Here is an 11,639-nt window from a genome sequence, read left to right as displayed (position 1 = left end):
ACCACTATAACGAAACCGAAAACCTAATAATCACGATTTAATTGTTAAACAGAGTTACATAAGAGTTCATATTTCAGAGTTACCTAAGAACATAATTTGAACAAATGAAAAAGTTCTGAAATTCAGTACCACTGTAGTATGTCAAATCTTTTGTTAAAAAATATTAGAAGCAGCAAGGTTTATATTGACTGTATCATTTTAAAATAAAGTTAAAACTGCTTCATAATAAAACCTTTAATCAGATTTGCATTAGCCACAAAAATTATTAGGCAAAAAGTATAATAAGTTTACACTGAAGTATTAACGCTACCATCTATATTAAACCATTTTAAAAATGCAATGTTTAGGTGTTTTAAGCTTACAACAAATGTTTCTTGCCAAATTGTTAAAAATATATTCTAAAATCATATATTGAAATAAACAGTTTTTTTCTTTAGTCACTTGCAATGTTTTCAAAAGCATCGCTGTAGTTTGAAGAAAGAATTCTATCGTCCGTGAAGAAGCGTTTAGTATTTTGTTTTTTTGGTGTAAAGCTTCCAAGCATTAGGGTCAACGGTGACAGTGTTAGCTGAACCATTTCCAGAGTTGCTGTTTCCATTGCCATTGCCTAAAATATATAAAGTTTACATAATAAACTGTTGACTACTGATATCTTGATTAGACTTAAGCACTCTTGGAACTTGAGCGATGGATATTAAAAAGTTTATTTTAAATAAAATAGGCCGCAGCATTTATCTAAAATTATACAGTTTATTACAGGCCTAAACAACTGTGAAAAACTGCTACTGCCTAAAGGGCTTGTCATTAATCTTTTGATTAGCAAGTAAAAAAGTTAACAAAATATAATTAGTTGAAATTGGGCTATAGAAAAATAAAAACTACAAAAATAAAACTTATAGAAGTGGTATGGATTAAAAAAATCTACTTTCTTCATCACCAGTTGATATATTTTTAAGTTTTAGAAGCCTATTCTATACTATAAAAGGCAAATCTTTAGCTCACCTGATCCGTTGTTTGAACCAACATTGCCATTTCCGTTACCGACTCCATTGCCAGATCCTTTATTACCATTTCCATTGTTCAAACCATTGCTACCACCTTTGTTGCTGTTTCCATTTCCTGAACCATTTCCGCTGCCAGTGTTGCCACTTCCGTTATCTGTAATTTCAAATAAATGTTACAGATACAACTGTTTTACATTTGATATTTTGCTAGCAACTGTATTATCAACTCACAGCTTTGGAGCACTAATACTATTTGTAAATTAATTTAACTTACTTGCGCCATTGTTATTTCCATCATTGCTGTTTCCGTTACCTACACCATTATAGTCTCCTTTGTTTCCATTTCCATTAGACCCACCATTGTTGCTACCACTGTTGTTGTTTCCTAGAAAAAATCGCAATGTATACTATCACAGAAAACCAATCTCATCCATAAGTACCAAACAAAATACTTCATCAATGCATTGATATAAACAAAAGCTACTTATTTTAGACTGAACTGTAAATAACATTATAAATGTAGTGCAGTTTTTCGTGCTTACCGTTTCCAGCTCCATTCTTGTCTCCTTTGTTGCCACCACCATTGCGGTTACCGTTTTTGTCACCATTGTTATTGTTACCATTGTATCCTCCGTTATGGTCACCATCATTAAAGTTGCCATTGGAGCCACCTGAAAGTATTATTGCAGCTTTAGAGGATATTTTTTCCGACTCAATAGCTTCGTTGAAAAAAACTTAGCTCGGAGTAGCTGCACCTTTTAGAGACTAATTGGCTTACCATTATTGTCACCCTTGTTGTTGTTTCCATTTGCTCCTCCATTTCCATTACCATCATTGTAATTGCCGTTTCCTTGACCGTTAGCATCTCCATCATTTTCGTTGCCATTATAGACACCATTGTTGTCTCCATAGTTGTCATTACCGTTCTTTTGGCCATTGTTATCTCCATTGTTTCCATTGCCATTTACTTGTCCATTACCATTGCCGCTGTTATGGTTTCCATTGTCACGACCATTGTTATCGCCATCATTTTCGTTTCCATTAACTTTACCGTTGTTGTCACCGATGTTGGAGTTTCCATTGTTTCCACCGTTTCCATCTCCCCAGTTATCATTTCCATTAACTCGCCCATTGTTATCTCCATAGTTGTTGTTTCCATTTCCACCTCCATTGTTATCACCATAGTTGAATTGGCCATTATTTCCGCCATTGTTGTTTCCATCATTAACATTACCGTTCACACGACCATTGCCATCGCCGTGGTTGTAGTTGCCATTGTCCACACCATTTCCGTCACCGTGATTAGAGTTTCCATTGACTCCACCATTGTTGTCTCCTTTGTTGCTGTTACCATTGTTTCCTCCATTTCTGTCGCCAGTATTTCCTCCTCCATTGTTGTTTCCATTATGGTTTCCATTGTTTCCGTTTCCATTGCTGACACCATTGTCATCTCCTTTGTTGTTACTTCCATTGTGTCCACCATTGTCGTTTCCATTATTTTGATTTCCATTTTGTCGACCATTTCCATCGCCATTATTGTTGTTACCATTTTTGCCTCCATTTCTGTCTCCTTGGTTAAAGTTACCATTTGCGCCTCCATTGTTGTCACCAGCATTGTAGTTTCCATTAGCTCTACCGTTGCTGTCACCAGAGTTGCTATTTCCATTTGCAACGCCATTGAAATCACCCTTATTGCCATTGCCATTCTTTACTCCATTATCATCTCCTTTATTGTTGCTGCCATTAGAATTACCATTACCATCACCTCTATTTCGGTTACCATTGTCACCACCATTGTCGTTTCCATTGTTGGTGTTACCATTATTATTACCATTTCTGTCTCCTTGGTTACCGCTGCCATTTCTGCCACCATTTCTGTTGCCATGATTTTTGTTTCCATTGTTAACACCGTTGTCATTGCCGCTGTTCACATTACCATTATCGCTGCCATTTCCATCTCCCTTGTTCTGGTTGCCATTGTCACGACCATTTCCATCACCACGATTACCATTTCCATTTCTGCCTCCGTTTCTGTCGCCATCATTTTCATTTCCTACAATTTAAAAATGAACATTCAAAATTTTGTTTGTTTGATTTTTTTGTTTCTTGAACTTTGGAAAACTAAGTAAGTGACTCCAAACAATGAGTTTCTTACCATTCTTTCTTCCATTATTGTCTCCATTGTTGAAGTTGCCATTTCCTTGGCCATTCTGATCTCCTTTGTTTTCATTTCCATTTTTCACACCATTGTCATTTCCTTGGTTAGTGTTTCCATTAAATACTCCGTTGTCATCTCCCTTGTTCCAGTTGCCATTTACCCCACCATTATAATCTCCATCATTTCCATTGCCATTTACTCGACCATTTCCATCTCCAGTGTTGTAGTTACCTAATGAAAAAAGTGTGACTTTGTTTTTTTTCACATGATGTATTGGTTTTGTGGCATCATTAAAATTTTAAACTATGTAGATTTGGGTTTCTACGCACAACTGTTCTTTTGGTTTTAGAAGGTAATACACAATAATTTTTTGTTCATCTGCACCGCAAAAGCTTAAAAATGTGAGTGAAGGTTTTAAAAATACTCACCATTAACAACACCATTGCCATCACCATTATTTCTGTTGCCATTGTCTCCACCATTGTTATCACCATAGTTGTAATTTCCTCCACCAACTCCATTTCCATTGCCAGTATTTTGGTTGCCAACATTTCTACCATTTCCATCACCAACATTCTTATTACCATTGCTGACACCATTGTTGTCTCCGTTGTTACCATTTCCAACGTTACCTCCATTGTTGTCACCTCGGTTTTCATTTCCATTGTGAGCTCCATTATAGTCACCAACATTAGCTGAAAATATCAACCCTTGTAAGCAAGAGTTGTCCGAACTCAATATCCCAAAAGTCAAGATGTGAATTTAAACTTCAAACTTGTTTACACAGTTTGCTTTGGAGTTTCGAACAACTGAATTTGTATGAGCCTATTGTTTCTGGGTAAATTCTAGGCAAAAGAAAAACTACATAGATTAGGGGAGACTGACCAGCCTTTCTACAGTTAATCATTTAACAATGGAGATTAGTTGGTATGAGATCAGACAAGCAATCAACTCACAGTTTCCGACACCATTTCCGTTGCTGTCTCCATTGTTTCCGTTTCCATTGTACTGTCCATTTCGGTCACCCCGGTTTCCATTACCAGCTCCATTACCATTGTTGTTCCCATCATTATGGTTTCCATTAACTACACCATTGTTATCGCCTTGGTTGGAATTGCCACTGCCATTTCCTGTTAACAATTAGCTATTTGTGGTTGAAGGAGAAACGATAGTTGAGAAAAAATATTCAACTCACTTTAATTTGCATCCAGCTCAGAACACAGCTAAAGTTATAAGACCTTTGACATAATTAATTTCTGCAAAAACTTTTAAGCAGAACTTACTGAATCATGTAAAACACACAGTTGAGTGTTGCACATTATTTAGTAACTAAAATTGATCCACGGGTTGTCAACAGATTTTCACAAACTTTTTTGGTTGTAAAACAGTTTTATGAAACTGCATAGGAACCGAGCTTCAGCGCGCTCACCATTATTTGGTTCAATTGACCAAAATCTTCTTACCATTGTTGTCTCCTTTGTTCTTGTTACCATTCTTTCTTCCATTTCCATCTCCTTGATTGGAGCTGCCATTACCACTACCGTTTCTATCTCTTTCATTTCTAAATTTAAAAAAATGTTATTCTCTAAAGACTAACAAAGCAATGTACACATACACATCTGCACTTGTATGATAGTCACAAAATATTTACATTAATTCACTTAAAAATTCAGCAAATGAAGCTAAAAGTTACATGTTAAGTAACAAGATAATTTTTTAAACAAAACAGTGTATTTAAATGTTATTGTTAACAAAAAATTTAAAAAAGCATTGTTTTTTAAAAAGAGTTTTTATACTCACTGGTTGCCATTGTCTCTACCATTGTCATCACCTTTGTTGTTGGAGCCATTGCCATTACCATTGCTGTTACCATTATTGGTGTTTCCATTGTGCCCACCATTGTTGTCTCCTCGGTTGTTTATTCCATTACTGTTTCCATTGTTACTTCCTTGGTTTTCTAACAAATTCAAGCAAAACTATTTATTTACATAGTTCTTTTATTTTTGTGCAGAATTACAGTTTATTTTGTGTTTTTCAAGCTTTACTTTGAGTATGTTCAATAAATCTACTAAAGACTGCAAAAATCGCTTACGGTATAAAATGAATACAACTTCAAAACAATATTTACAGTAATAGATATATAGTATATGTATACTATTATATATATAATAGTAATATTTACAACAATAGATATTAAGAAAAGTTTATGCTGAGTCTTTTCAAATTAAAAAATTGGGTTTTTTCGACTCAAAAAACCTTTAAATAGTTACTTTTTAATTGCCCTAGATATATTGAATTCTTTTAAAATTTCTCTCATAAAATTTGGTTGCCGCCCTTAGCACCACTAATTAGGCACCTAAGGCGCTCAAATAATTAAAACAAAACTTACTGTTTCCATTGTAGTTTCCATTGTCATCCCCAACATTAACAAGGCCGTTGTTGTTACCATTTGCATCACCTTTGTTTTCGTTGCCATTGTCATTACCATTGTCATCACCATGGTTACCGTCGCCATTAACATTTCCATTTCGGTCACCTTTATTCTCTATAGAAAAAGTAATAGTGAGGTTTACTTAACTTCAAAACATACTAACAATGATTTTGCAAACAACAACTATACATATACATAAATAAGTAATGTAGAGACTCCATGTTATGAAATAAGTACAACCACTTGTAAAACACAGCTAGAGCTGCGGTGGTGTAGTAGTTAGTGCTCTTGCCTGTGGGGTAATACTTTGATCGTTCAATCCCCACTGCAAGATGTGAGGTTTAGATCAAAAATTGTGGATAACCATTTTGTCGTTTTTTTACAGTTTTTAAGGATACTTACGATTTCCATTTCGTCCACCATTTCGGTCACCCTTGTTTTGGTTTCCATTGAGGTTACCATTGTTATCACCTTTGTTTTCATTTCCATTGCCATTTCCATTATCATAACCATTATTAGAGTTGCCATTAGAGTTTCCGTTGTCGTCTCCCTTGTTGGCATTTCCACCGCCATTCCCGTTGCCACTTCCTTGGTTACCATTTCCACTGGAGTTACCATTGCCATCTCCATCATTTTCTGCAAATTGTTCCAAAATTTTTAGATTACTAACATTATCATCATTAACACAGCCAGAAATCTTGGTCCAGCTAAACATTAGGTATCAGACTCAACAGGTAGAATGTTTAGTCAACACTAAACTTCAGAAACAAAAAGGGTTTAAAACATTGACTTTGCTTGTGATGCTAGAACTGTGTACAGCTGTTTACCGTTTCCACTGCCATTTCCGTTTCCAGAACCATTGTTGCCATTTCCATTGTTGTTACCATTTTTATATCCTTTGTTGGTGTTGCCATTGGCATTACCATTCTTATCACCTTTGTTGATGTTGCCGTTGTAGTTGCCATTGAAGTCACCATCATTATTGTTACCATTTACATTTCCACTTCCATCTCCCTTATTGCTGAAAACGATGAACAGACATTTTTAGATAAGCCAGGCTTGCTTACTATAACACGAGTAGCACAACTAACCTTTATAACTTTTAATTTTGCTGTTAGTATGCAATATTTGCTATTAGTAGCACATACCCGTTTCCATTGGCATTTCCATTGCTGTTTCCATCATTTCCGTTTCCGTTAACACTGCCATGATCACTTCCATGATTTCTAAAATTGAAAGAGAAGAAGTCTTCAACAGCATTTAGCAAACATGGATCAAATTAACAAAGATGCTTTCTATCTGTATTTACTAAAATCATTTCACTTTCATACCATATTATAATATATACTATAATCTAGGCTTTAAAAAAAATTCTGAATACATTTTGCCGGTAAAAGATGGTGAAATGTAGGCAAAGATCAGTTGAATATGAATTTATACATATTTTATCACCACCCTTTTCGGTGCTGTTTTCAGTTCTGACTCCTATTTTTTCAATATAATTGCTACTATTGTTACTTTATATAACTTTTATTGAGCACCTAAAAGTTTCTAAAATCATTGTAATATAATTAATATTTTGGGACTTTACAAGCCGAGTTAAACTGTTTAGCTGAAGTTTTGTAACATAATGTGTTGTTCTATGAGTAACTATGTTTTAATTTATATTATAACAATTAAAACTGCAAAATAAATTCGTGGTTTTTTACTTTTATATATTAGTTTTGTATATTTTATTAAAAAGGCAAAACTAAGTTAAAGATAACTACTACTGTTAAAGTTGTGCAATGGAACAGCTATGATATTTTACTACTCATTTAGCAGTTATCAATTTCTTATACTGTATCGTAAAAAGGCTTAAATTTTTTCTAAGAGCCACAAGATCCTAAGTTAAAATCTTTAGCTATGTACTCAGCCAATTGATGTGTTTTAGTTTCCACAAAGAAATGGTAATGTTCTATAATGTGTTTTTTATAGCGATTCATTTTTACAGAGTTAAACTTCAGCATAGTATTGAAAAGCATATAAAAGCTATATGATTTTAAACTATACCTTTTATTCAGATCACCACCATTAAAATTTAAATGGATTTCTTAAAAATAAACATGGTTGGTGGTTTTAAGCTTTTCAAAAACTCTCACCTCAAGAATATAGTAGCCAACTTACTTATTTCCATTGAGATTTCCGTTGGCTCCACCATTGTTGCCGTTTCCATTTATGTTACCATTGTTCTCACCTAAAATTGGTTTATACTTATGAATCAATGTAAGCTGAAACTGAGCTGAGATCTTTTTTCGTGAGCAACGTTAACTAGATAATTGTTTTGACAATGTTTCTAATTGGTCATAAACATTCTTCACTTTGCTAAATTGTTCAGTCTACAGATGAGAGACTAAAAATGAAAGCAGTTTCAACCTTGACTAAAGATATCGTCCCATGTAGAGTCAAATCAAACAAATGTAATGACCATTCCACAAATACACTACGCATCACATTTGCTATTAGATTTTTCAATTGTAAGTGAAAAGCTCTAATAAAACATGCAATAGGCATTGTTAGCTTGCCATAAACAACTCACTAATACATCGCAGTTTCTCTTAGGTTTTTCCACTTATGAGTAGACAACTCTAAAAGAGACATTTCAATAGGCATTGCTACAGTCTTACCATAAGTATTGTTGTTTCCGTTATACCCTCCATTTTTTGTTGAATGCCACACCGAGTTATCTTTGGCATCGCCTTCAACGAAGTCTTTTCCCTTGCTGTTATAATCAGTTGGCAGTGCGATAGCAACTGCTGCCAACATAGCAGCAGCACCCAACAGCAGCAATGTTTTCGTCATCTTGTTAGAATACCTAAGAGCTATAAGATAACAAGTTTGAGAGGCTCATTCAAAAGCTACTGTAGAATGTCTCATTATAGAAAATAGTCAATAGAAATTTACCCACCAATCTGAACACCATTGCAGGGTAATTAAAGCACTCTATTACAAAACTTTAGATATGGAAAATCTAGAAATTTCTTTAAACACCAGTGTAACAACATTTTACTATGAAGATGAAGGTCGGCAAAATACTCAAAGTATACTTTACCTGTGTTTAAGATCTTTGTATGAATCTTGTCAGAATATGGAGAGGATAGATCCTGACTGCCTTTATATACCAAAAGTTTCAGGATTGCAAATTCATCCAAGTGTGATAAATCCATTTCAACTCGGCGTGATGACAAAATAATAGCATCCGTTGTGTTGGCATTCTAACAACAACTCCTGCACAAATTGGACCTGGCACTAGGTTAACCGGCATCTCATAATAGTTAACACGCTTCCAATCTTTGTCAGTGCAGATATAAACCAAATAGAGAGGCTTTTGATATGTCTAAGTTTTGTGTAGGAAGTGGTTACTGGCACGCGACGGCACAGGGGATTATCCCATAAGATAGCACAGCATGCAAATGACTTCTGGTGCCTTGCAAGTACTAGAGGTACCTTGAAAAGATATCTTCCAAACTGATACGGTACCAGCAGAATACATACACTCTCAAACACTTAACAGCTAGTATGTATATATACATATATACATACATATACATACATATACATATATATATATATATATATATATATATATATATATATATAAATATATATATATATATATATATATATATATATATATATGTATGTATATATATATATATGTAGCATGAGTATTATGCTCCCTCACTTCGGTTTGGTTGAGCACTCTGTGAGAGGTGCGGCACTATTAGCACTATATATATATATATATATATATGTATGTATATATATATATATATATATGTAGCATGAGTATTGTGCTCCCTCACTTCGGTTTGGTTGAGCACTCTGTGAGAGGTGCGGCACTATTAGCCTTTGTGCAAAGCTCATCACTTTTGTGATTTGAGCACTCTGGTGCCAGCACATTGATTTTCTTAAAGTCTGTGAGGCAACCTAGTTGTTTCATGGCAGGAAATCAACTCTCATTGGTAATGGGATTTGTGTCCCTTGCCTAAGCTCTGAGCTGCACTGATGAGGCTTCAATAGCCGAAACAGTACTGTCTGTAGCATGAGTATATATATATATATATATATATATATATATATATACATATATATATAGTATATATATATATAGATATATATATATAGTATATATAGATATATGGCATATTATATATATATGGCATATTATATATATAATATGGTATATTATATATATTATATGTATTATGATATATATGATATATATGTTATATATATGATATATAGTTATATATATAACTATATATATAGTTACTATATATAACTATATATATAGTTATATATATAGTTATAACTATATATATAACTATATATATAGTTATATATTATATATAATACATATATATGTTTATATTATATATAAATATATACATACATGTATATATATTTATATATAATATAACTGTTTACTTTTCCATTTATATATATAAAATGGCAAAGTAAATAGTTCACTTATCTTTATATAAATTTATAAAAATCTATATATAAAGTCATATAAAGTCAAGAGTTTGTGTTGAATGCTATCGACTAAGCTTAAAGCAAGACCGAAACTTTTTTATATTTCAGAACCCTTACAGCCAGCAATTTAATAATATACAACATGATGTTACTACCTATACACATATGTTTATAAAAACTAATTCAAGGTGCTAAATGAGATATTTGTTACAATTGTGTAGACCTGAGCATTTAACATATTTGTGCAAAAGTTTGTCATTTTACAAAGATTTTATTGTTTTAACTAGATCTTGACAAATACCTTTTTCTACAAATATAAGTAAACACTAATAACTTAGCGGCGTCTTATAATTTTATTTTGAATTCAACTTGTTTATGTAAAAGTCAATGAAGAATTATAAACTGTTTCATAGATTTTAAAGCTCTGCTTATTCAAATTTGCTCGATTGATTTATGATATGAATTGCAAACCAAAGAAAGATGAACTTTGCTTGACCTTGCTGTTAATGGGATGTGATAAGCTGAATTTAAATCATGGTTATATTTTGAAGTATGCGCATCTGTTTCTTTTTCAGAGATCCATTTTAAGTTTGCGATACAAAGTAATTTCGTGAACAGACGCTAGAAAACAACAATAGACTTCAAATTACAAATGCAATTAGTGCAGTAATAAAAATAAGCCTACCATTAACTATTTATTAAAACTTAGGAGGACTATAAAAACATATTTGGGCATAACACTCAATCTTCGGAACTTCTGGCACCTCAGACAATGATTGCCAAGTTTAATGTGAGCTAAACTCTGTGCATATCTATTCCGTAAGGAACCTTTAGCAAAACTTGATGCCATAGTCAGGCTCATTTTAGTTTAAGGCTTATCATTTAAAGCTAAATCTTTGAATATTTTTTGGTAAATATGCTTAGGATCAGAACTTTTATTGTCATTGCTTTTTAAAAAAATTAATCACAGAAGCAGACAGTAAATTCTCAGCTTGAAATTTTTTAGCCCACTATTTACTCAACTTTTGTGGAAAAGCTAACTTTAATAACGTTTCAAAATGTCTTTTAATATCACTTTTTTAAAATTCAAAGTTCTGACACTAAAACGATATTATCTTTTAAGTATTTAAATTCAATCAAATGCAATCTAGCCAAAGTTTTTTATAGTCAAGTATCTGTTTATCTTGTTGCATCACAGAGATTGACGAGCAAATAGCCAGTCCTAAACAATACGTTTACATCTTTCAGATTATTGGCTATGCACTAGTCAGTATATTTTCTACATTTGTTCTATAAACTTGAAAGATTCCCAGCAGGCCCAGCAGGCACACACATATACAGTTTTTTGAATTTGACGCTTACCTATCTGCTACTATTGTCGAAGTTCAAAGAATTTTTGACAACGTTGACTGTTTTCTGTTTCTTCTATGCTAATATCTGATCAAAACATCTTTTCTTAGACTTGTGTGTAAGTAAAGTAGGCAGATCACTTGTGAAATAGATGATCGATAGTGATGAAATATTTATT

The 11,639-nt window shown here is 33.1% G+C and overlaps 1 protein-coding gene across 1 annotated transcript; it reads right to left on the bottom strand.

Moving 5' to 3' along the window:
• Window positions 1-506: 506 nt before the first annotated feature.
• On the bottom strand, window positions 507-8,434 carry LOC137402673 (probable cyclin-dependent serine/threonine-protein kinase DDB_G0292550). Its single transcript, XM_068089177.1, has 14 exons — window positions 8,260-8,434; window positions 7,760-7,829; window positions 6,742-6,819; window positions 6,421-6,614; window positions 6,026-6,229; window positions 4,994-5,110; window positions 4,119-4,265; window positions 3,630-3,857; window positions 2,257-3,057; window positions 1,783-1,998; window positions 1,547-1,675; window positions 1,279-1,389; window positions 1,003-1,158; window positions 507-607 (listed from the first exon to the last, which is right to left on the bottom strand). The coding sequence occupies exons 1-14, from the start codon at window positions 8,432-8,434 to the stop codon at window positions 507-509; spliced, it is 2,727 nt and encodes a 908-aa protein (XP_067945278.1).
• Window positions 8,435-11,639: the final 3,205 nt, after the last annotated feature.

The sequence above is a fragment of the Watersipora subatra genome, chromosome 8 (genome assembly GCF_963576615.1).
Source record: "Watersipora subatra chromosome 8, tzWatSuba1.1, whole genome shotgun sequence".
Lineage (NCBI taxonomy): Eukaryota > Metazoa > Bryozoa > Gymnolaemata > Cheilostomatida > Watersiporidae > Watersipora > Watersipora subatra.
The sequence above is the reverse complement of the archived record's forward strand: the minus strand, read 5'-3'. Positions and strand labels throughout refer to the sequence as shown.

What these genes read in the sequence shown, in the direction of transcription:
- LOC137402673 (XM_068089177.1), bottom strand. Translation starts at nt 8,434, where the DNA reads ATGACGAAAACATTGCTGCTGTTGGGTGCTGCTGCTATGTTGGCAGCA. An exon ending in GGAAATCTCAATGGAAATAA is followed by an intron (nt 6,820 to 7,759) that starts GTAAGTTGGCTA and finishes TTTCAATTTTAG; the next exon opens with AAATCATGGAAGTGATCATG. An exon ending in CAACTACAACCACGGCGATG is followed by an intron (nt 1,999 to 2,256) that starts GCAATGGTCGTG and finishes ACAATGGAAACC; the next exon opens with ATAACAGCGGCAATGGTAAT.